This window comes from Tachyglossus aculeatus, chromosome 23 (assembly GCF_015852505.1).
Source record: "Tachyglossus aculeatus isolate mTacAcu1 chromosome 23, mTacAcu1.pri, whole genome shotgun sequence".
Classification (NCBI taxonomy): Eukaryota; Metazoa; Chordata; class Mammalia; order Monotremata; family Tachyglossidae; genus Tachyglossus; species Tachyglossus aculeatus.
Window position 1 is genome coordinate 10,541,341 of NC_052088.1, and position 26,575 is coordinate 10,567,915.

General features: G+C 44.7%; 1 protein-coding gene across 1 annotated transcript in view; it reads left to right on the forward strand.

Annotated features, from left to right (window-relative positions):
• The window catches only part of DMGDH (dimethylglycine dehydrogenase), a 64,321-nt gene that overhangs the window by 11,422 nt on the left and 26,324 nt on the right, over nt 1–26,575 (forward strand). Inside the window, exons 6-12 of the mRNA XM_038765484.1 lie at nt 6,507–6,755; nt 10,844–11,042; nt 13,552–13,721; nt 14,333–14,486; nt 16,131–16,296; nt 18,847–18,977; nt 22,386–22,603. Coding sequence (XP_038621412.1) covers nt 6,507–6,755; nt 10,844–11,042; nt 13,552–13,721; nt 14,333–14,486; nt 16,131–16,296; nt 18,847–18,977; nt 22,386–22,603 — 1,287 coding nt within the window. The remainder of the gene's footprint in view (nt 1–6,506; nt 6,756–10,843; nt 11,043–13,551; nt 13,722–14,332; nt 14,487–16,130; nt 16,297–18,846; nt 18,978–22,385; nt 22,604–26,575) is intronic.

The window sequence follows — 26,575 nt, forward strand, 5'->3', positions numbered from 1 at the left end:
AGACTAATGTACTTCATCATCATCTATCCTCGGTCCCCCGTCCGCTGGGCCATTAAACACTCTTTCCCTCCCTCCCTTGCAAAACATTACTAAAAATCCCATCCCCTCCATGAAGCCATCCCAGATTAACAGTAATAATTATCTTACTCTGTGCTAAGCCCTAGGGGAGATGCCAGATAATCAGATTGGGCACAGTCCCTGTCCCACGTGGGGCTCACACTTTAGGAAGGAGGACAGGCACTGAATCCCCATTTTACAGGTGAGGAAACTGATAAGTGACTCGTCCAAGATCACTTCAACCAGTAAGTAGGAGGACTAGGACCAGAATCTTCTGACTTATTCCACTAGGCCATGTTCACTCCCCTAAACCCTGCTCGATTTCGGTCCCTTTAATCAATCCAGAAGTCCTTTGCCATTTTTTTACCTCTTTGAATGATACACAATCATGTATTTCTGTCTTCTGTCTTCTCATTTATCATCTGTGTCTAAGATTTAGTCGTTTGTGTTTTATCTATCTTCATTTGAAAATTTCAGCATTCCAACTTTCTCCTCCATTAGAATGGGAGGTCCTTGTGGGCGGGAGCAACGTTCATTTAGTCTTACCTTCCTTTGGCAGATTTTGAAAATTTTATAGGCATTGTGTAATGTACAACTTTCTACTGTGATACGTAGTATAGTGTTCTGCATTCATGAGTGGGAGCTGTTCAGTAAATTCCCGTGATTGGCTGACTAATGACTGATTCTGCAGGAAAGCCAGTTTAGTCATTGTCACTATTCGATGATGATGATGGCATTTGTTAAGCACTTACTACATGCAAAGCACTGTTCTAAACTCTGGGGAGGATACAAGGTGATCAGGTTGTCCCAGGTGGGGCTCACAGTCTTAATCCCTATTTTACAGATGAGGTAACTGAGGCCCAGAGAAGTGAAGTGACTTGCCCAAAGTCACACAGCTGACAATTGGCAGAGCCGGGACTTGAACCCATGACCTCTGAGTCCCAAGCCCCGGCTCTTTCCACTGAGCCACGCGGTGATTATGGATTCCGGGGGCAAACTGCTTCCTTTTCTTAAGCCTTTTCATAATCTAATTACACCAAAAATATTTGGTTTACACTAATGTGCAGCTCGGTTTTCACCCCAAATCAGGTACTTAACGCCTACAAAGTCTTTTTGTCAAATCTCAAAAGCCGTTTGTAAGCATTACTTGCCGTGAACGGTATCTTTTTTTCGACTTTCCTGTCATCCCCATTTCTATAAGTCTCTGCTGATAAGTTCCCAGTCAGTCTTGGTAGAGCTAACAGTGCTAATTCAGAATTTAGCAGAGTTCATTGGCAGCTGTTTGTTTTTTCTAGCATCATTAACAGCTGACGTGGAACCAGAATGCTCTAGTTTAAATCAGTTTGCTCAGCCCAGACCCCTGGGAATCTTTCCGGTTACCAAAAGGAAATATACTTAAAATATCCTAAAGAAGAATTCCAGAGATAAAATAATTATACTAGCACTTGCAAAAAGGTGTGTGAGTACAAATGCCTGGACTATATCACTATCGATAAATTCCACGTAAATGTTTATTGATGAAATTAATAAACTAGCAGAGAATTGGCCTTTAATCATCTAGTGTAAACTAATCAGTGGGTGGGAGTGGAGGGGGGAAATATTTGTTTTAAAGATTTAAGAGTAATAAAACCCTGGAGGTAATAGTGTTGACAATGACTGTGAAAATGGCTTCCTGCTAAATATTCTTGTTTTATATGTTCTAAATTCCTACATTATAAGTCTGTAAAATGGTCCTTTAGCCAGAGTATATTTATTCTTCCTCGGGGTCCTAATGTTTTGACATATGTTTATAATTAAAACATCATTACAGAATAACGTTTTTCTAATAGTATTTTGCTGTTTCAGTTATATATCTTGGTATGATTTATAAATCTCACTGAACAATATCCTACTGTGTGCAGTGTAGTAAATCTCAATTGTTTGTGTAATATGCAAATGAAATAGGCAAAACACACTAACTCGTGAGTTTTCTTTTCCGCTGAAGTAGTTTGACGAACCATATGAACTTGGATCTTTCAAGTGATAAGTGCAACACCGGGAGGTTTGGCTTTTATGGATACAGCAGCGCAAGCCATCAATAATCTAATGCAAAATCATTTTCAAAAGCATTTATTAGCACCATTTATCTCATAATACCCATCTACGCATCTAAGTATTTCTGGGTTATCACCGAAATGCAACAGTTTAAACACTCCCCGAGTAGCCCTTCTGGCTAGGTCTGAGATTCCAGAAGTTATGGGTCCAGAAATTATGAGACAGGGACATCTCTTCTCGGCAAACTCGGCCTCCTTCTCCAACTCTGTGCTTTGTGCACAGTGAGCGCTCAGTCAATTCAATTGAAAGCAATATGATTGAATGAATTCTGGAAGGCCAGTTCATTTCCAGTTGAGCCCCAGGAGTGTGGGTTCAAATAAGTTGGCCCTGGCAGAGTTTGGGTAACGAAAAAGGATAAGATCATTTTTCTAGCCCAAGTTTCTCCCATTTTGAGAGACTCAGTGGAGTCTGGCTCCCTTTTTTTTTTTTTAAAGAAAATGGTATTTGTTCATTTATTCATTCATTCATTCCTTCAATCGTATTTATTGAGAGCTTACTGTGTGCAGAGCACCGTACTAAGCGCTTGGGAAGTCCAAGTCGGCAACATCTAGAGATGGTCCCTACCCAACAACGGGCTCACAGTGTGGAAGGGGGAGACAGACAACAAAATAAAACATGTGAACAGGTGTCAGGTCACCGGAATAAGCACTTACTATGTGTTAAGCACTGTTCTAAGCACTGAGGTAAATACGAATTTATCAGGTTGGACACATCCCCTGTCCTACATAGGGTTCAAAGTCTAAGTTGGAAGGAGGAGGATTTAATCCCCATTTTCCAGATGAGGTAACTGAGGCACAAGATGTTAAGTGACTTGCCCAAGGTCAGACAGTAGACAAGTGGCAGAACCGGGATTAGAACCCAGGTCCTCTGACTCTCAGGCCCGTTCTCTTTTCATTAGGCCGTGCTGTTTTTCCATATGTCTGGTTCACTTATGCAATTGAGTCAGAAGAAGTGACTTGTAGATTTGGTCCAGTCATCTGGTTCCCTACAATGGGCCCAAACCACCGGAAATGGTTCCGAAAGCGCTCAGGTCCCACTGAGATCCTACTCGTTGTGAACAGGGAATGTGTTGTCTGCTTATTGTTCATTCATTCATTCATTCAATCGTATTTATTGAGCGCTTACTGTGTGCAGAGCACTGTGCTAAGCGCTTGGGAAGTACAAGTTGGCAACATATAGAGACGGTCCCTACCCAGCAGCGGGCTCACAGTCTAGAAGGAGGAGACAGAGAACCAAACAAAACATATTAACAAAATAAAATAAATAGAATAAAGATGTACAAATAAAATAAATAAATAGAGTAATAAATACGTACAAACATATATACAGGTGCTGTGGGGAGGGGATTCTCCCCCACACTGAGTAGAGTGCTCTGCACACAGTAAGCCCCCAATAAATGCGATTGAAAGAATGAATAAATAAGTGCAAAGGTTGATGTAACTCAACTGTAAATCCTCCACCCTCTTACCAGGACCTTCTGATCAGTTCTTTCTGTTGCGAGGAGAAGGAGCACTCTGATGGCCCCTGACTGGAAAAATAACCACCAGGACACCCAGCTTTCTGTACATTCAATCAATCAATAATATTTATTGAGCACTTACTGTGTGCAGAGCACTGTACTAAGCAACATTTCTCTCCCACCACATGACCATGCCCCCACTTAGCTGGGCATTATTGTGGATTGTCTAGGGCAGCAGTTCATTCAAAGACTGCCCTTCTAGAACCAGAATAACGTTTCAGTTCATTGCCTTCTGGTTATTTATCTGGTCACCAATTAAGGCTCAAGTTATAGTATAACCAGGAAAACTCAGCTCATCCTGACTGTTAAGGAGATGCTGGTTTTAGTCTGTAAAATTGACCTATCGCTTTCTTCCTCGAGGATGTACTGCATAATGCTTATAAATAACTCTCTGGTACATACTTTTCTATGCTGCGCACATCATTTTTATAAAACATCCTGAATGCATTTCTCTACTTCTCAGAATCTACGAACGATTACCCATTCCTCTCCGCGTCAAGCAGAAATTCCTGATCATTAGCTTTAAGGCACTCCAACATTCTCCCTCTTAATCAATCAATCAATCAATCATATTTATTGAGTGCTTACTGTGTGCAGAGCACTGTACTAAGCGCTTGGGAAGTACAAGTTGGCAACATATAGAGACAGTCCCTACCCAACAGTGGGCTCACTCTTACTTACCAGCTCCCTTTTCCTACTATACTCCAGCTCTCACTTTTCATTCCTCTTAAGCTCACCTGTTTCTATGGTATTCGTCGAGTACATACTATGTGTCAAACACTGTTCTAAGCTCTGGGATAGGCGAGCTAATTAGGTTGGACTGTGTCCCCGTCCCACATGGGGCCCACAGTCTAAGTAGGAGGGAGAATACGTATTTAATCCCCATTTTACATTTGAGGAAACCGAGGCACAGAGAATTGAAAGTGACTCGCCCAAGGTCACATGGCAAACACTTGGCAGAAATTGGCGGAGCCGGGTTTAGAACCCAGGTCCTCCGACTCCCAAGCATGTGATCTTTCCACTGGGCCATGCTGCTTCTCACTTTTCCTCGTTCTCAACTTTCCCTTGGCTCTTACCCTTCTTTCTGCACGGAGCTGCCGCTCACTTCCAGTCTCTCAGACCACAGTCCTCCCCATTTTCAAAGTTCTTCTGAAATCCCACCCTTCCAGGAGGCATTCCCTGACTAAATTCCACCTTCCCAGACCATAGGCATCTAAAAGCTGTCCTTAGCCCTGAAGTTTATTCATCCCTCCTTAACACTTGAGCAGATTCTAAATTAACGTTAACTTACACCTATTTAATCTATTTCTGTCTCTAACTTTTGCTTTTAGCAACCATAGCAATTTGTGGCTGTCTTGTCAGCTGTTTCCCCATTAGATTGCAAGCTCTTTGCTGGGATTGCATTGCAAAAAGCCCCCTCCATCCTCTCCCCTTCCCCATCCCCCCGCCCTACCTCCTTCCCCTCCCCACAGCACCTGTATATATGTTTGTACAGATTTATTACTCTATTTATTTTACTTGTACATATTTACTATTCTATTCATTTTATTTTGTTAATATGTTTTGTTTTGGCTTTCTTTCATTAACTTGCCACAGCGAGTGGCCCTCATTAGCATCTATATAAGCTCTCTGCAGCCTTTTTGTAATTTCTCTAGATCAGCAACAATTTCTGTTTTCCAATACCTCAGGAGGTTGCAGATTTTTACATAATGAATGAGGAAAACAGAAAGAGAAACTGCCTTTGCCTCTACTCTGAGAAGCAGCGTGGCTCAGTGGAAAGAGCCCGGGCTTTGGAGTCAGAGGTCAGGGGTTCAAATCCCGGCTCCGCCAATTGTCAGCTCTGTGACTTTGGGCAAGTCACTTCACTTCTCTGTGCCTCAGTTACCTCATCTGTAAAATGGGGATTGTGAGCCCCCCGTGGGACAACCTGATCACCTTGTAACCTCCCCAGCGCTTAGAACAGTGCTATGCACATAGTAAGCGCTTAATAAATGTCATTATTATTATTATTATTATTATTATTATTATCATTATGTGCAAAGCACTTGTGTGCACACATACGCACAACTTCGGACACGGTAAATATTAGAACACAAATTTTCCTTCACGTGGAGTTTTGCAAGAACCTAGTCCCCAGGTTCTAGGAGAACGGGGTGTACTGTACAACCAAAATGTTCAGCCCAGCCTCAGTTAGTGATTTAAGTCAATCGCCTTTGACTGAGTTCAGGAACATAGTGTGGAGGAGCTACTGTTTAAGCGATTGTCCACACTTTTGCCAGAAAACCAGGGCCCATACTCCTCCACTGGAGTTGACTAATGAGGTTAATGAGGATGGGACATTAGGATTCACAAGGGTTCACAAAAGTGAACAGAGGTGGTTGAAGTGTTGACCTGCTTTCTGCATCTTTAGAGGTCAAGAGGACCATCCAACTTATCCTTCCCAAGCGCTTAGTACAGTGCTCTGCCCACAGTAAGCACTCAATAAATGCGATTGATTGATTCATTAATTCATTCTGTCATATTTATTGAGTGCTTACTGGGTGTCGAACGCTATACCAAGGGCTTGGCAAAGTACCATACAGCAATAAGCAGTGCCATTCCCCTGCCCACAGTGAGCTTACAGTCTAGAGGGTCTCTTATTTCACTTGCCAGACAGTGGGTGATGGAGTAAGGGAACGCTTGATCACTCCAGCTGCTTGGCGAGAGTCTGAGATGCAGGTTGGAATGGTCCAGGTGGTGGTGGGCAGAAATTTTTTGCTGTAATTAAATTACTGAAGGGAAACGTTAAAACTAAAGCTCATGGCTTGGCATTTCAACATCTGTTTATTTATTTTAGGATTCTGGGCTAGAGAAGTTGGCCAAATGATTGGGCTGCAGCATCCTCTCATTCCGGTCCACCACCAGTACGTCGTCACGTCCACCGTACCTGAAGTGAAAGCTTTGAAAAGAGAACTCCCCGTTTTGAGGGACCTCGAAGGGTCCTACTACCTCCGCCAGGAAAGAGACGGGCTTCTCTTCGGTCCGTATGAAAGTCAGGAGAAGATGAAACTCCAGAGCTCCTGGGTAACTGATGGAGTCCCACCTGGTAGGTTTTCACCACTCTTGTGTGTGTTCCTCAGCCCTCCTCTGCTCTTATTCATTCATTCAATCGTATTTATTGAGCGCTTACTGTGTGCAGAGCACTGTACTAAGCGCTTGGGAAGTACCAGTTGGCAGCATATAGAGACGGTCCCTACCCAACAACGGGCTCACAGTCTAGAATTTGGGACTGGCCCTCTCTGGGGGTTCAGCAGTAGCCAAGACTGCACAAGTACCCCCTGGGTGGCATAAAGTGTGCACTTGGGGATGTACCAGAGAGCTCGTCCGGGCTCAGGGCCTCACTCAGGTCCGGTCCTCCTCAATCCAAGCTCCTCCGGAGCTGAAAAATTCCGAATCTGTCCCATCTGAACCTCAGGAGAACTGAGGAGAATTTCCTGCCCTCCTTGTTGAGAGATTTCAGGCAAAAGGTGGAGCCTGCCTCAGGCCATTCAAAGCCCCGTGGCTCAATGGAAAGAGCCCGGGTTTGGGAGTCAGAGGTCATGGGTTCAAATCCAGCCTCCACAATTTGTCAGCTGTGTGACCTTGGACAAGTCAGTTCACTTCTCTGTGCCTCAGTGCCCTCATCTGTAAAATGAGGATTAAGACCGTGAGCCCCACGTGGGACAACCTGATCACCTTGTATCCCCCTCCAGCCCTTAGAACAGTGCTTTGCGCATAGTAAGCGCTTAACAAATGCCATCATTATTATCATTCTGGGACAGCCCTATCCTTTTCCTTGGGCTCAGGGAGAGTTCTGAGGGGGCAAGTGGGTTTCTTTCCTTTCCTCCATTTGAAGGAGAAATACGAATCCCTGAATTTCCACTCCCTCTCCCTTGTGCGGTAAGGACGGGAAAACACAGCTTCAAAAGTTTCTGCTGTGGGAAAGGAAGATTTCTTCTTTAGATAAATGAAAATTGCCTTTAAAACAGCCGGGGATGGTTGGAGTTAAAACGAGAAAATACCAGGTTCTCGCTAGGATATTAGATTGTAAACTCCTTGGGGTCAGGGAATTGGGGAAGGCCTTTTGGAGGAGAGGTAATGGAGTGTACTGAGAGCCCACCATACCCACCCTCCCACCTCCAAACAGTACCTCCCTGTTACTACAACAGGTCTTGTTACTGTTGTATTCTCCCAAGTCCTTATTACAGTGCTTAATACTTATCAGGCATTTAATACGATTGATGATAATGGACGGTGAATTTGTGAAATATTCTGCTGTGCTCACTAAGGAATCAGTACTTGATTGGCTAAAGGGCCTTCCTTTGCTTAGTTCTTAAACTTATTTTCTGCTAGTAATCCACCTGGTAGGTAAAAAGATCTCATGACCTGCAAAATATTTTACCAGCCTGCATAATTTCCTACCCATTGCAACACAATATCCGATACCAGAAACATCGGTTTCAAAAGTTATCAACTGTGGGAGACAACTTCCGTTTCCATTAAAAGTATTTCTTTCAGAGCCTATCGTTTCTATTAGGTTTAGACTAATTATTTCCTGGCAAGGTTGATATATATGTGCATATATTTATACACGCATATTTACCAATTCTTTTGTACTTTCCCAAGTGCCTAGTACAGAGCTCTACACCCAGTAAATGCTCAATAAATACCATTGATTGATTGCGTGCTTAATACATCCCTGAGGGGCTATATATAGGATAGTAAGGAATGGTTATTTCATTAAGGTTGGAATGAAGCTGCACCTACATGCCTTGGGGTAAAGTTCTGCAGACATTTTTGAAAGAAAGGCCTGATTCTCTGGTTTTATAGAACATTTGGAAAGTTTGCTTTTTCTGAAAAAAAGAAATCATGTTCTCATGCTGATATTTATTAGCATATTGTTTGTCAGGGGAAAATGAGTTTTAGAAAATTCATAAAAACGGTCTTTTAGTAGGTGACTTTATACAGGGTAGGCCTCCTACACAGATTTTACTGTACCCCATTGTAATGCTTTCAACCTGAGCCAGGACCATGACAAACTTTTCATTTTAAGAACGTTTTTATGCCGAAACTGTCTCTGCTTAATTTAGGAATATATATATCACACGTTCAATCTGTCCCCAGACCTTTTCAATCAGTCAGTCAATTGTGTTTATTGAGCATTTCCTGGATGCAGATCACTGTAATTAGTGCTTGGGAAAGTACAACATAACAGAATTGGTAGACACGTTCCCTACCTGCAGTGAGCTTACAGTCTAGAGGGGGATACAGACATTATTAGAAGCAGCGTGGCTCAGTGGAAAGAGCCCGAGCTTTGGAGTCAGAGGCCCTGGGTTCAAATCCCGGCTCCACCAATTGGCAGCTGTGTGACTTTGGGCAAGTCACTTAACTTCTCTGTGCCTCAATTCCCTCATCTGTAAAATGGAGAGTAAGACTGTGAGCCCCCGTGGGACAACCTGATCACCTTGTAACCTTCCCAGCGCTTAGAACAGTACTTTGCACATAGTAAGCGCTCAATAAATGTCATCATTATTATTATTATTAATAGAAATAAATAAATTACAAATACGTCCGTAAGTGCTGCAGGGCTATGGGAGGGGATAATGAAGGATGCGACTCCAAATGCAAAGGTGATGCAGAGGGAGTGGGAGGAGACAATATGAAGGCTTAGGCAGGGAAGACTCCCTGGAGGAGATGTGCCTTCCATTACGTTCTGAAGACGGGGAGACTTATCATCTGTCGGATGACAGAGAGAGGGCATTTCGGGCTAGAGGAAGAACGTGGGCAAAATGTCAACAGTGAGATAGACGAGATTGAGGTACAGTAAGTATGTTGGCATTACAGGAACCAAATGTGTGGTTGTAGTAAGAAATCAGGAGGTAAGGTAGTAGTGGGTAAGGTGATTGAGTGATTTAGGCCTATGGTAAGGAGCTTCTGTTTGATGCAGAGGTGGATGGACAACCACTGGAGGTTCTTGAGGAGTGGGGAAATATAGACTGAATGTTTATGTCTAAAAATGATCTGGGCAGCAGAGTGAAGTATGGACTGATGTGGGGAAAGACGGGAGGCAGGGAGGTCAGCAAGGAGGCAGAAGCAGGAGTCAAGTGGGATAGGATAAATGCTTGGATTAATTTGGCAGCAGTTTGAATGGAGAGGAAATGGTGGATTTTAGCAATATTGTGAAGGTTGAACCGAAAGGATTGTTGACAGATTGATTATGTGGTTCTAACGAGAGAGATGAGTCAGAGATCTATACTATGGCTAGGAGCTGTACTATGGCTCCGTGGAAAGAGCCCGGGCTTTGGAATCAGAGGTCATGGCTTCAAATCCCGGCTCCGCCAATTGTCAGCTGTGTGACTTTGGGCAAGTCACTTCACTTCTCTGGGCCTCAGTGACCTCATCTGTAAAATGGGGATTAAGATTGTGAGCCCCACATGGGACAACCTGATCACCTTGTATTAGGGAAGCAGCGTGGCTCAGTGGAAAGAGCACGGGCTTTGGAATCAGAGGTCATGGGTTCAAATCCAGGCTCCGCCAATTGTCAGCTGTGTGACTTTGGGCAAGTCACTTCACTTCTCTGTGCCTCAGTGATCTCATCTGTAAAATGGGGATTAAGATTGTGAGCCCCACGTGGGACAACCTGATCACCTTGTATTAGAGAAGCAGCGTGGCTCAGTGGAAAGAGCACGGGATTCGGAGTCAGAGGTCATGGGTTCAAATCCAGGCTCCGCCAATTGTCAGCTGTGTGACTTTGGGCAAGTCACTTCACTTCTCTGGGCCTCAGTTACCTCATCTGTAAAATGGGGATTAAGATTGTGAGCCCCACGTGGGACAACCTGATCACCTTGTATTAGAGAAGCAGCGTGGCTCAGTGGAAAGAGCACGGGATTCGGAGTCAGAGGTCATGGGTTCAAATCCAGGCTCCGCCAATTGTCAGCTATGTGACTTTGGGCAAGTCACTTCACTTCTCTGCGCCTCAGTGACCTCATCTGTAAAATGGGGATGAAGACTGTTGTCCCCGTGGAACAACCTGATCACCTTGTAACCTCCCCAGTTCTTAGAGCAGGGCTTTGCACATAGTAAGCTCTTAATAAATGCCATCATTATTATATTGTATATATCAACATGATCACATAACAATCAAATGCTTTCCAGGTTTTGGAAAGGAACTTTTCGAGTCTGATTTGGACAGAATCATGGAACACGTTGAAGCGGCCATGGAGATGGTGCCAGTCCTGAAAAAGGCAGACATCATCAATATCGTTTCTGGTCCTATCACCTATTCTCCAGACATTCTTCCGATGGTAGGACCCCATCAGGGAGTCAGAAATTACTGGGTGGCTATCGGTTTTGGGTGAGTATCTCGGTCGAATTTAGTAATGTTAGTAATTTTGGTAAAACTTCCAGTAGTCTCTAAGCTCTCTGTGGATAGGGATTGCGCCTATCCACTGTAGTGTATTGTATCCTCACCGTACCTCGTTCTCGCCTGTCCCGCCATCGACCCTCGGCCCACGTCCTCCCCCGGGCCTGGAATGGCCTCCCTCGGCCCATCCGCCAAGCTAGCTCTCTTCCTCCCTTCAAGGCCCTACTGAGAGCTCACCTCCTCCAGGAGGCCTTCCCACACTGAGCCCCTTCCTTCCTCTCCCCCTCGTCCCCCTCTCCATCCCCCCCATCTTACCTCCTTCCCTTCCCCACAGCGCCAGTATATATGTATATATGTTTGTACGTACTTATTACTCTATTTATTTATTTATTTTACCTGTACATATCTATTTTATTTTGTTTGTATGTTTGGTTTTGTTCTCTGTCTCCCCCTTTTAGACTGTGAGCCCACTGTTGGGTAGGGACTGTCTCTATATGTTGCCAACTTGTACTTCCCAAGCACTTAGTACAGTGCTCTGCACACAGTAAGCGCTCAATAAATACGATTGATTGATTGATTGATTCTCCCAAGTTCTCAGAGTAGTGCTTCACACAAGTAAGCACTCAATAAATGGCATTGATCGATTAACATTTTCCAGGCTCTAGTGCCAGCTTGCTCACTGTGCCTTGACCTCATCTATTTCAGCACTTCCCAAGCGCTTAGTACAGTGCTCTGCACATAGTAAGCGCTCAATAAATACGATTGATGGATTAGCCCGTGTTCTCCCTCTGGCCTGGAACCCCCCTCCCTCCACCCCCGCCCCATATACACTGTAGACTACCACTCTCGCCACCCTCAATGCCTTATTAAGGTCAAATCTCCTCCAAGAGGCCTTCCTCGATTAAACCCTCTTTCCCCGACTCCCTCTCCCATCTGCATTAGCACGAGCCTAGGAGTCAGAAAGTCATGGGTTCTAATCCTGACTCTGCCACTTGTCTGCTCTGTGACCTTAGGCACGTCACTTCGCTTCTCTGTGCCCAAGTTACCTCATCTGTAAAATGGGGATTGAGACTGTGAGCCCCACACAGGACAGGGACTGTGCCCACTAAGTTTCCTTGTACCCATCCCAGTGCTTAGTACAGTGCCTGGCACATAGTAAGCGCTTTATAATAATGATGGTATTTGTTAAGCGCTTACTATATGCCAAGCAATGTTCTATGTGCTGGGATAGATACAGGGTTATCGGGTTGTCCCACGTGGGGCTCACAGTCTTCATCCCCATTTTACAGATGCGGTAACTGAGGCACAGAGAAGTTAAGTCATTTACCCAAAATCACCCAGCTGACAAGTGGCAGAGCTGGAATTAGAACCCACGTCCTCTGACTCCCAAGCCCGGGCTCTTTCCACTAAGCCACGCTGCTTAACAAATACTATTGCTATTATTATTATTAAGTTTTTTTTACTTCTCTTCATTCTCTTCCTGAGAAGCAGCGTGGCTCAAGGGAAAGAACACGGACCTGGGAGTCAGAGGTCATGAGTTCAAATCCCGGCTCGGCCACTTGTCAGCTGTGTGACTTTGGGCAAGTCATTTAACTTCCCTGGGCCTCAATTACCTCTTCTGTAAAATGGGGATTAAGACTGTGAGCCCCACGTGGGACAACCTGATCACCTTCTATGCTCCCCAGCTCTTAGAACAGTGCTTTGCACTTAGTAAGCGCTTAACAAATGCCATTATTATTATTATTATTATTATTATATCCTCCTCTTTTCTCTCCTCCTCTACCTCCTCCTCCATCTCCTCTATTTCCTCCTCTTTCATCCCTCCCCTTCTCCTCTAACTTTCCCACCTCCTCTTCCTCCTCCATCTCCTCCTCCGTCTCCTCTATTTCCTCCTCCTTCATCCCTCCCCTTCCTCCTCTAACTTTCCCACCTCCTCCTTCATCCCTCCCCTTCCTCCTCTAACTTTCCCACCTCCTCTTTCTCATCCATCTCCTCCTCCTCCTTCTTCATTGCTCCAAATCCTCCACCCTTTCCTTGTGATGAAAACCTTGTGCTTGAATCCTGGAGACTGGAGCTAGCTGGAAGGCACATGCAGTCTGTGTCTCCCGACTGTCTCTAGAAAGGCCCGCACTGTAAAAAGGGCAGTCCTTAGTTCCCCAACAGCATTTTAGCCCAAATGAAGATGATGATGGTATCTGTTAAGTGCTTACAATGTGCCAGTTGCTGTACTGAACTCTGGGGTGGATACAAGCAAATCAAGTTGGACACAGTCCCTGTCCCATTTTACAGAGGTAACTGAGACCCAGTGAAGTGTAGTGACTTGCCCAAGGTCACATAGCAGACAAGTGGTGAAGCCGGGATTAGAACCCAGGACATTCTGTCTTCCAGGCCCGGGGTCTATCCACTGGGCCACGCTGCTTCTCAACGAAGAGTCAAAAAGCCCATCATGGCAAAACCAAGTGTATTTCCAAAGCTCAGCCTCGGATTCTGTGCTTTTCAGCTATGGCATCATCCATGCTGGAGGTGTCGGAAAGTACCTCAGCGACTGGATCCTTGATGGGGAACCTCCTTTTGACCTGATAGAATTGGATCCCAACCGGTACGGGAAATGGACCACCCCACAGTACACAGAAGTTAAAGCCAGGGAGTCTTATGGATTCAACAACATCGGTAAAATGCTCCTGGAGATGTATTCTTGTTTGCAAAATAATGTTTGAAACCGCCTCCATATCAGACGATTTAAAATTTCATACTTAGCTTGATAGGAAGCCTAGCCTGACTAAAGTGGAGAGCATTAAATGAATGTATAGCATGTATGAAATATCTAGTGAGCATTTGTGGTAGAAATGCATGAAATTCTAAAACAAAAATCATGATAATACTGTATATTTATGCTGATAGTGCTCATTATTCCAAAGCGTGTTCACGTCAACTATCTCATTTTATCCACACAAAATCTCTGGGAAGAAGGAAGAGGTAGGCTTTATTGTCCCCATTTTTCAGATGAAGAAACTAAGGCCGAGAGAGCGTAGGTGGCTCACCCAAGGTCACACGGCAAGTCCTAGATCGAGGACTCAGATCTCCTGACTCCCGGCCTATTGCTTTTCTTTTTTTTCCTTAACCCAGCTAGCTAGAAGAATGGATTTCAACTTTGTTCATCTAATGTAAACAGAGCATGAACAACAAATAGATGTTCTGAATCCTCTATTTATTTCACATTAGCATGTATGACGGCAGAGTTTTTGCTCGATTTCTGCATTTCTATATTTTCCCCTTTCTAGTTGGCTACCCTAAAGAAGAAAGATTTGCTGGGAGACCTACTGAGAGAGTCAGCGGGATTTACGATGTTCTCAAGTCTAAGTGTTCAATGGGTTTCCATGCTGGATGGGAGCAACCTCATTGGTTTTACCAACCCGGACACGAGGCCGGATACAAGTAAAGGGAAACCCTGACTTGGCATGTTGTCTGGAAGCCCAGAATCAATCAGGGATGAGGGAGGTTATTGATGCTTTCTATTTAGCTGGAGCAGGCCTCTCAATCGATCCTTTGCTTTCTTCTAAAACCCTGCAAATGCTATTATGCTTTCAGTTAAAATGATTCTGCTCTTTAAGACGTATGGCGTCTGAAAAATACCAAATAGGCAAATATTCAGTCTTTAGTTCTGCAGTGATTCATTCATTCATTCAGTCGTATTTATTGAGCGCTTACTGTACCAAGCGCTTGGAAAGTACAATTCAGCAATAAAGAGAGATAATCCCTGCCCACACCGGGCTTGCAGTGATGGCACAGACATGCAGGCAGGATACTTTTTTTTTTTAAAATGGTATTTGTTAAGCACTTTCTGTATTCAAGGCTGGGATAGATACAAGATCATCAAGTTGAACACACGTCCCACGGGGGGATCACAGGTTTAATCTCCATTTTACAGATGAGGGAATAGAGGCACAGAGAAGTGAAGTGGCTTGCCCAGGGTCACACAGCAGACAAATGGCAGATGCTGGATTAGAATCCAGGTCCTCTGACTCCAAAGTGCATACTTTAATCACTAGGCCACACTGCTTCCTTTGTGTAGAGGGCAACAGACAAGCGGCAGAGTCCGCATTGGAACCCAGTTTATTGTAACAAACTAACTGATGTTTAACTCCTACTCTAGAGTCGGTTTATCAGCCCTAGGGGAAGTGGAGGTAAATCATCAACACTTTGTTATAAATTTTGTAGATTGTCAGTCTAACACCATAATTCTCTGATTAATTCGGTAATCTTTCATTTGCCTTAGGCAGGGTAGAAGCCTTTAACTTATTGCAGCCAAGATGCCATTTTACACAAAAGACAAAACACCATTGTACGTCTTATTTTCCAGTTTGATTAATAATAATGATGGAATTTATTAAGCGCTTACTATGTGCAAAGCACTGTTCTAAGCGCTGGGGAGGTTACAAGGTGATCCAGTTGTCCCACGGGGGGCTCACAGTCTTAGAGAAGCAGCGTGGCTCAGTGGAAAGAACACAGGCTTCGGAGTCAGAGGTTGTGGGTTCAAATCCTGGCTCTGCCACTTGTCAGCTGTGTGACTTTGGGCAAGTCACTTCACTTCTCTGTGCCTCAGTTCCCTCATCTGTAAAATGGGGATGAAGACTGTGAGCCCCCTGTGGGACAGCCTGATTGCCTTGTAACCTCCCCAGCGCTTAGAACAGTGCTTTGCACATAGTAAGCGCTTAATAAATGCCACTACCATTAATCCCCATTTGATGAGTTAACTGAGGCCCAGAGAAGTCAAGTGACTTGCCCACAGTTACACAGCTGACAATTGGCGAAGCCGGGATTTGAACCCATGAACTCTGATTACAAAACTCGGGCTCTTTCCACTGAGCCACGCTGATTAGTCACCTCTTTCCACATAAGGAAGGCTAGCAGATGAATGAATGAAATTAGAGTGGAGTCCATCCCATACAATTGTTGGCCAAGCAGACTCTCCAGGCACATTTCCTGGATCGAACAGGACTTCGCAGACCCAGAGAGTATCTTATTCAGGATCAGAAAGGAGGTGCTCATTCTTTTAAAACATCCACCGTTGCATTACAGGCCAAGTTTTCGACGCACCAACTGGTTTGAACCTGTGGGCTCCGAGTATAAACAGGTTATGCAAAAAGTCGGGCTAATTGACCTCTCACCTTTCGGCAAGTTTAACGTCCAAGGCAAAGAGTCGATGAAACTGTTGGATCGCCTTTTTGCAAATGTCATCCCCAAGGTAAATACGGCATTGCTAAATGTTGCGTGTTCACCTCAAGCCCAGGGATCCTGGGGATGGGTCAGAAATTGGAGGCCAGGCCAGGCGAGGGCTGAAAAGAGCTGGAAAGGAGAATAGAGTACATCTGGGCAGGGACTGTCAATCAATCGTATTTATTGAGCGCTTACTATGTGCAGAGCACTGTACTGAGCGCTTGTCAGCTAAGCTTGTCAGCTAAGCTTGTAAGCGCTTGTCAGCTAAGCTTGTCAGCTAAGCTTGTCAGCGCTTAGTACAGTGCTCTGCATACAGTAAGCGCTTAATAAATATGACTGAATGAATGAACGAACTGGTGTATAGCTGTAATTGTATTTATTTGTATTGATGTCTGCTTATTTCTATTGATGTCTGTCTCCCCGCCCCCAGACTGTGAGGTCATTATGGGCAGGGATTGTCACTGTTTATTGCTGTATTGTATTTTCCCAAGTGTTTAGTACAGTGCTCTGCAAACAGTAAGCGCTTAATAAATACGATTGAATGACACTACACATTCAACAGAGCATCACTCTGTCACTCTTTACTGCTGTATTGTACTTTCCCAAGTGTTTAGTACAGTGCTCTGCAAACAGTAAGAGCTTAATAAATACGATTGAATGACAGTACACATTCAACAGAGCATCACTCTGTCACTCTTTACTGCTGTATTGTACTTTCCCAAGTGTTTAGTACAGTGCTGTGCACACAGTAAGCGCTTAATAAATACGACTGAATGGCACTACATATTCAACAGAGCATCACTCTGTCACTCTTTATTGCTGTATTGTACTTTCCCAAGTGTTTAGTACAGTGTTCTGCACACAGTAAGCGCTTAATAAATCCGATTGAATGACACTACATATTCAACAGAGCATCACTCTCCCCACCTTCAAAGCCTTATTAAAATCACATCTCCTCCAAGAGGCCTTCCCGACTAAGCCCTCATTTCTCCGACTCCTTCTGCATCATCCTTGCTCTTGGATTTGTATACTTATTCATTCATTCGGTCATATTTATTGAGCACTTACTGTGTGCAGAGCATTCATCTCACCCTCTGCTCCATAGCCCTTATGTTTATATATTTATATCAGTGTCTGTCTCCCCTCTAGACTGTAAGCTTGCTGTAGGCAGGGAATGTGTCTGTTATGTTGTTATATGTTGTACTCTCCCAAGAACTTAGTACAGTGCCCTGCACACAGTAAGCGCTCAGTAAATACCATTGACTGACCTTAGACTGCAAGCTTGTTGTGGGCAGGGAATGTGTCTGTTTATTGTTATGTTGTGCTCTTCCAAGGGCTTAATATACAGCTCTGCAAACAGTAAGCGCTAAATAAATACGAGTGAATGAATGAATGAATGAAAGAATATTACATATCCATAATTTATTTTTATGTCTGTCTCTCCCTGTAGACTTTAAACTCCTTGTGGACAGGGAACGTGTCTTCACAACTCTGTTATATCATACTTTCCCAAGCACTTAGCACATAGTAAGCGCTCCATAAATATGACTAAATTGATTGAAGCTAGTGGCAGAGTTGGGACTAGAATTCAAGTCCCCGGATTCCCAGGATTATGATCTTTTCGTGTGGTTAGGCTGCTTCCCCATGTCTTCTTAGCCAACATAAAGTTCAATAATCAAATGAAAAATTAGAAAGAAAGCATCATTCGATTCGGGGGGAAAGGAAGTACAACAGGAAACTGAGTTAAAAAATGCCTTTGATCAACACTGCCTTATTTGCACATCCAGCCTCCTGGTAATCATTCAAGTATGATTCTCCAAACCGTTTGCTTCTCTTGTCCCTCAAGAGGCCTGGCATTTGCCATGTGAGCTCGTCGTGCACAGGGAATGTATCTGTTTATTGTGGTATTGTACTCTCCCAAGCACTTAGTACAGTGCTTTGCGCACAGTAAGTGCTCAATAAATACTACTGAATGGATGAATGAATGAATTTCCCTGCTCTTTTACCCCTCCACCAAAACCTAGACTGGTGAAATGAATAAACCAAGTTCAGTTTTGCTCCTCCTCAGCAGTGCTGAAGAAAGGCCACCACTCGTCAGCTGTGTGACTTTGGGCAAGACACTTCACTCCTCTGTGCCTCAGTTCCCTCGTCTGTAAAATGGGGATTAAGACTATGAGCCCCACGTGGGACAACCTGATCACGTTATATTCCCGCCAACCCTCGCACTTAGATCAGTGCTTCGCACATAGTAAGCACTTAACAAATACCCTCATTATTAAATATTATTATTATTATTATGTGGGAAGAGCAGCAGTGTTTGACTGGGAGCCTCTCCCCAGCCCCGCTGAGACCCCCAGATCTTCCCTTCCACTCTGAGCATGTCTTTGGGTGGCCGTTCCCCCCCAGCAGGCCTCTTCTTCGAGTCTTCGAGTCTCTCCAATCTTTCCCTAATTTTGAAACACTCTAGAGATTTCTCTATCTCCTTCTCCTGAGGCCTCCGAATCACGAAAATGTTTAAGAGACTTTAGGCTCTAGGCAACAGAACATGCATCTGTGTGAAATGATTTTCTTCTCCTAGGTTGGCTTTACAAACATAAGTCACATGTTAACACCCAGAGGCCGAGTGTACGCTGAGCTCACTGTCTGTCAGAAGTCCCCAGGGGAGTTTTTACTGATAACCGGCTCTGGCTCAGAGCTCCATGATCTGAGGTAAGTGTGCGTTTCGTTTAAGGCGGGAAGTGCAGGCTTAACCGGCCTTAAATTTATTCAGATGGCATCAGGCCTCTATTTATTTATTTTACTTGTACATATCTATTCTATTTATTTTATTTTGTTAGTATGTTTGGTTTTGTTCTCTGTCTCCCCCTTTTAGACTGTGAGCCCACTGTTGGGTAGGGACTGTCTCTATATGTTGCCAACTTGTACTTCCCAAGCGCTTAGTACAGTGCTCTGCACAAAGTAAGCGCTCAGTAAATATGATTGATTGATTGATTGATTGATTGATTGATCAGGCAAAAACTCCTCACCCTCGGCTTCAAGGCTGTCCATCACCTCGCCCCCTCCTACCTCACCTCCCTTCTCTCCTTCTCCAGCCCAGCCCACACCCTCCACTCCTCTGCCGCTAATCTCCTCACCGGGCCTCATTCTCGCCTGTCCCGCCATCAACCCTCAGCCCACGTCATCCCCCTGGCCTGGAATGCCCTTCCTCTGCACATCCTCTTCCTCCCTTCAAGGCCCTACTGAGAGCTCACCTCCTCCAGGAGGCCTTCCCAGACTGAGCCCCCTCCTTCTTCTCCCCGCCATTCCCCCGCCCTCCCTCCTTCCCCTCCCCACAGCACCTGTATATATGTTTGTACAGATTTATTACTCTATTCATTTATTTTATTTGTACATATTTATTCTATTTATTTTATTTTGTTAATATGTTTTGTTTTGTTCTCTGTCTCCCCCTTCTAGACTGTGAGCCCACTGTTGGGTAGGGACCATCTCTATATGTTGCCAACTTATACTTCCCGAGCACTTAGTACAGTGCTCTGCACACAGTAAGCGCTCAATAATTACGATTGAATGAATGAATGAATGAATCTTCATTACACAAAAGACTGAAACGAAATGATTGTATTCTTTAAAAGATGCTTTTGACTTCATTTTCAGGGAAATATTTGCAATAATTCTGAAGCAAGAGCCAAAAACGGTACTCGGTTACTCAATCCACCCCAATCTTACTGCCCTAGTGTTGGGTTTATACCTCCTGATACTTTGAAATGACAGGTCTCCCCGTTTTCATCCTCTTGTATGCCAGTTTTCTACTAGATTGAAATTAAAGCCTCATCAGACAGAAAACATGTATGAGTCAATGTAATATAAACTCGTAGGTCCTCGATAATTGCAAAACTGCTTTAAAATTACTAGAGGTTTGGCAATCAATCTGTCACCACATCCTGTGGGTTCTACCTTCAAATCTCTAAAATCTGCCCTTTCCTCCATTCAAACTGCAACAAAGCACTTATCAAACCCCACCTTGATTACTGCATCAGCCTCCTCGCTGACATCTCTGCCTCCTGGCTCTCCCCACCCCATTCCTTATTCATTCATTTAATTGTATTTATTGAGCGCTTACTGTGTGCAGAGCCCTGTACTAAGCACTTGGGAAGTACATGTTGGCAACACATAGAGACGGTCCCTACCCAACAATGGGCTCACAGTCTAGAGAGGGGAGACAGACAACAAAACAAACCATGCGGACAGGTGTCAAGTCATCAGAACAAATAGAATTAAAGCTAGATGATAAATCTGCTGCCTGGATAATTTTTCTTGAAAAACGGTCAGTCCACATCTCCCCCACTCCTCACAAACCCCCAGTCCATCCACCTCCGCATCAAAAAGAAACTCCTTGTCAATGGCTGTAAGGCAGTCAATCAGCTCTCCCTCGCCTGACTGGACTGAATTTTCCTTAAAAAAATAATCCAGTCAGCAGAATAATCCGAGAGACAATTACCTCCCCCAACAACTCCTCCAAGAGGTCTTCCCTGACTAAGCCCTCCTTTCCTCTTCTCCCACTCCCTTCTTTGTCACCCTGACTTAGTCCAACCGCTTAGTACAGTGCTGTGCACACAGTAAGCGCTCAATAAATGCGATTGAATGAGTGAATGACTTGCTCCTTTTATTCATCCCCACCCCCAGCCCCACAGCACTTATGTACTAATCTGTCATTTCTTTATTTCTATTAATATCTGTTTCCCCATCTAGACTGTAAGGGAATGTGTCTGTTTATTGTTGTGTTGTACTCTCCCAACTGCTTAGTACAGTGCTCAATAAATACGATTGACTGACTCACAGAATGAATATTGGACTGGAGAGGGGAGACGCAGGAGGGAAGGAGGTCAGCGAGTAGGCTGACGCGGGGGTCAACATTGCACGCAATGAGTGCTCAATAAATATCGTTGATCAAAGCGGGTAGTGATAGATGCTTGGATCGGCAGCGTAAGAGTTTGGTTGGAGAGGAAAGGGCAGATTCTAGAGATGTTGTGAAGGTTGAACCGATAGGATTTGGTGACTGATAGGAAGGCCGGTTGAATGAGAGAGATGAATTGAGGATAATCCCAAGGAAACAGGCTTTTGAGGGGAGGGTTAAAGGCTTTTGAGGGTGGTCATGATGTCTACAGAGATGAGAAGCAGCATGAATAATCCCAAGGTTACAGGCTTTTGAGGGTGAGGGTTACAGGCTTTTGAGGGTGGTCATGATGTCTACAGAGCTGAGAAGCAGCATGACTTAAGGAAAGAGCACAGGCCTTGAAGTCAGAGGACCTGGTTTCTAATTCTGGCTCTGCCCAGTACTTTCTATGTGACACTGGGCAAATCACTTAACTTCTCTGTTCCTCAGTTCACTCATTCATTCATTCAATCATATTTATTGAGCGCTTATTGTGTGCAGAGCACTGTATTAAGCGCTCAGGAAGTCCAAGTTGGCAACATCTAGGGACGGTCCCTACCCAACAACGGGCTCATGGTCTAGAAGGGGGAGACAGACAACAAAACAAAACATGTGGACAGGTATCAAGTCATCAGAACAAATAGAATTAAAGCTAAATGCGCACCATTAACAAAATAAATGGAGCAGTAAATATGTACAAGTAAAATAGAGTAATAAATCTGTGCAAACATTCATTCATTCATTCAATCATGTTTATTGAGCGCTTACTGTGTGCAGAGCAATTAATCAATCAATCAATCGTATTTATTGAGCGCTTACCATGTGCAGAGCACTGTACTAAGCGCTTGGGAAGTACAAGTTGGCAACATATAGAGACGGTCCCTACCCAACAGCAGGCTCACAGTCTACAGGTCTCCTGTTCTCCCCGCTACTTAGACTGTGAGCCCCATGCGGGACAGGGACAATGAACAACCTAATTGATGCGTCTCTACCTCATCGCTTAGAACAGCATTTGACACATAGTAAGCGCTTAACAAATACAGCACAGGGTTTGAGCGGGAAGATGAGTCCTGTTTTGCTGCTAGCACAGTGCGTCTTTTCCACGGAACACTCCAAGCCCTGAAATGATAAAGGATCTGATCCAGGCCCCAATTTTGATCCCCCTGCTTGGGGCTCATCTTCAGATGGATAGAGGAAGAGGCAGCCAGTGGAGGATTCGACGTTGAGATCAGAAACGTCACAGACGAGCTGGGAGTTCTTGGGGTAGCAGGACCACGTGCGAGGAAGGTACTGCAGAAACTGAGTTCCGAAGATCTGAGCGATGCTGCATTTAAGTTCCTTCAAGCCAAACCCTTGAAGATTTCCAGTATTCCCGTGACCGCTATTCGGATATCCTATACAGGTGAGAATGGAGCGACGATTCTGCCTCCCCTTTTCTCTCTCGCCACTCCCCACAACCCCCTCCCAAAAGGTAGCCGGGACAGCTGTTCCTGTATCTCCGATTTTACTCCAGACTCGTTCATTATCTGTGAGTAATGATGTTATTAAATGTGCTATTTGACAAGAGCTTATTATGTCCCAGGCATTGCTCCAGGTGCTGAGGAAGGTCAAAGATAATCAGGTTGGACTTAGTCCCTGTCCCACATAGGGCCCACAGTCTTAATCCCCACTTTACAGATGAGAGAACTGAGGCACAGGGAAGTGACGTGACTTGCCCAGGATCACACAGCAGACAAATGGCAGAGCTGGGACTGGAACCCAGGTCCCCCTTACTGCCAGGCTCGTGCTGTATCCGCTAGACCACACTCTTTCTTTTAAGCCAAGCTGCTTCTCTCGTGAAGATGCTTCCGTGCCTTCGAATGTATTACAAATGTATTACTTTCCTGAGTCTAACCCTAGATCCAGCTAGCAACTAGGCATACAAGTAAACCCCACCTCCTCCAGGAGGTCTTCCCTGATTAATGTTCTCCCCCCAGCCGCTTGTCTGCTGTGTGACCATGGGCAAGTCACTTCACTTGCCTGGGCCTCAGTTACCTCATCTTTAAAATGGGGATTGAGGCTGTGAGCCCCATGTGGGACAGGGACTGTGTCCAACCTGATTTGCTTGTATCAACCCCAGCGCTTAGTACAGTGCCTGGCACACAGTAAGTGCTTAACAAGTACCACAATTATCATTAATTATTATTATTATCAGGTCATGTCTCCCTAACTACCTCCTCCTCACTTACACACTCAGACACCTGTGATAATTTTGATTAGATCAATTTAAATACTCTACTATTTATTTATTCACCTATACATCTTTTGGTTCTCTTTTTCCTCCCGTCTATCATTTATTCTCTCTGTTTCCCCCGTTAGAGTGTGAGCTTCCGGGATTCGGTCTTTGTTGTCTCGTGTACTCTCCCGAGCGCTTCATTCAGTGACAGGTTCACAGGAGCTCAGTAAATACTCGATTGTGGTATTTGTTAAAGTAATTTGTTAAATGCTTACTTTGTGCCAGGCAGGTTGGTGAGGAGGGAAGGGGTGTCGTTGTATGGCCTGGGACTGCACATCCAGTCAGGGGTTTTGCCGCTAGTTTGGACTCACAGGCAGGAAGGAGCCCCCCAGTTCAAACCCTCTTGCGTTGCTCTTTTTTATGGTATTTGTTAGGTGCTTACTATGTGTCAAGCACTATTCTAAGTGCTGGGGTAGGTACAAGTTAATTAGACACATTCCCTGGCCCATAAGCGGCTCACAGTCTAAGTAGGAGGGAGAATGGGTATTTAATCTGCATCTTACAGTTGAGGAAACCGAGGCCCAGAGAAGTGAAGTGATTTGCCCAAGGTCACCCAGCAAGCAATTGGTAGAGCTGGGATTAGAACCCAGGTCCTCCAGGCTCGTGCTGTTTCCAGTAATAATAATAATCATCATCATAACGATGGCATTTGTTAAGCACTTACTATGTGCAAAGCACTGCTCTAAGCGCTGGGGGGATGCAAGTTGATCAGGTTGTCCCACGTGGGGCTCACAGTCATCATCCCCATTTTACAGATGAGGTAACGGAGGCTCCGAGAAGTGAAGTGACTTGCCCAAGGTCACACAGCAGACGTGTGGTGGAGCCGGGATTCGAACCCATGACCTCTGACTCCAAAGCCCAGGCTCTTTCCGCTAAGCCACGCTGCTTCACTAAGCCACTAGGCAACACTGCTTCTCTTCCCTACTTTTCCTGGTCAGCCCGTGGAAGATTGACCCAACATGGAAAATGAGCTGCAGGCCCCCAGGCTGATTGCTGAACCCCTTCTCCCTCATTCATTCATTCATTCAATCGTATTTATTGAGCGCTTACTGTGTGCAGAGCACTGCACTAAGTGCTTGGGAAGTACAAGTTGGCAACATATAGAGACAGTCCTTACCCAACAGTGGGCTCACAGTCTAGAAGGGGGAGACAGAGAACAAATCAAAACATAGTAACAACATAAAGTAAATAGAATAAATATGTACAAATAAAATAAATATGATGGATGATGCTTGTAGCTGTAGACAATAGCCCTGCTGCTTTGCTGCCATTGAGAACTAGATGGGAAGTGTTTTAAGGGGCGTATGGAGGCTGCCTCCTCGCTATTAGAGAATCAATCAATCATCAATCGTATTTATTGAGCGCTTACTGTGTGCAGAGCACTGGACTAAGCGGTTGGGACAAGCCGGCAACATATAGAGACGGTCCCTACCCAACAGTGGGCTCACAGTCTAGAAGGGGGGAGACAGAGAACAAAACCAAACATACTAACAAAATAAAATAAATCGAATAGATATGTACAAGTTAAATCAACTTACTCTTCCAAGCTCACTCCAGGCTGCCTCTATGCCTCTCTCATCCTTAGCCTCCTTGGAAGGGGGAACTGCTCGCATTTTACTGAAATCACACCAAACTCTCCATTACCTGAGGAAACGGAACCAAGAGCATGCCAGGAACTGCAGCTCACAGATCATTCCTGAACTTCACTTTTTCCAGGGTATTTACAGAGCATTTACTTTTGGGAAACAGCATGACATAGTAGAAAGAGCCCAGGCCTGGAATTCAGAAGGTCATGGGTTCTAATGCTGGCTCTGCCATTTGTCTGCTGTGTGACGTTGGGCAAGTCACTGTACTTAGCGCTTAGTACAGTGCTCTGCACACAGAAAGCGCTCAATAAATGCGATTGATTATAAGTCACTTCACTTCCCTGGGCCTCCGTTCCATCATCTGTAAAATGGCGATTGAGGCTGTGAGCCCCACGTGGGACAGGGACTGTGTCCAAAACCCAATTTGCTTGTATCCACCCCAGTGCTTAGTACAGTGCCTGGCACATAGTAAGCACTTAACAAATACTAAGCACAGGGTAAGAATACACAAGTGGGAATTAGATATGATCCCTGCCCCCTGTGGGGAGGTCACATCCTCCCCCTACAAATTTGTTTATTAGAACTGCTAATAAGGGGTCAAAGCGTGGCTCAGTGGAAAGAGCATGGGCTTTGGAGTCAGAGGACATGGGTTCAAATCCTGGTTCCGCTGCTTGTCAGCTGTGTGACTTTGGGCAAGTCACTTCACTTCTCTGGGCCTCCGTTCCCTCATCTGTAAAATGGCGATTGAGGCTGTGAGCCCCACGTGGGACAGGGACTGTGTCCAAAACCCAATTTGCTTGTATCCACCCCAGTGTTTAGTACAGTGCCTGGCACATAGTAAGCACTTAACAAATACTAAGCACAGGGTAAGAATACACAAGTGGGAATTAGATATGATCCCCGCCCCTTGTGGGGAGGTCACATCCTCCCCCTACAAATTTGTTTATTAAAACTGCTAATAAGGGGTCAGAGTGTGGCTCAGTGGAAAGAGCATGGGCTTTGGAGTCAGAGGACATGGGTTCAAATCCTGGTTCCGCTGCTTGTCAGCTGTGTGACTTTGGGCAAGTCACTTCACTTCTCTGGGCCTCAGTTCCCTCACCTGTAAAATGGGGACGAAGACTGGGAGCCCCCCCGTGGGACAACCTGATCACCTTGTAATCTCCCCAGTGCTTAGAACAGTGCTTTGCACATAGCGCTTAATAAATACCATCATTATTATTATTATTAAATAAGAGTTTCCTTTTCTTTTCATTTCCCCTATTATTATGATGACATTTAGTAGGTGTTTACTACTAGTACTACTAAGTTTGGTACTTGTTTAGCACTTACTGTGTGCCTAGAACTGTTCTAAGCGCTGGGGTAGATACAAGGTAATCGGGTTGGACACAGTCCCTGTCATTCATTCATTCATTCATTCAGTCGTATTTATTGAGCGCTTACTTTGTGCAGAGCACTGGACTAAGTGCTTAGGAAGTACAAGTTGGCAACATCTAGAGACGGTCCCTACCTAACA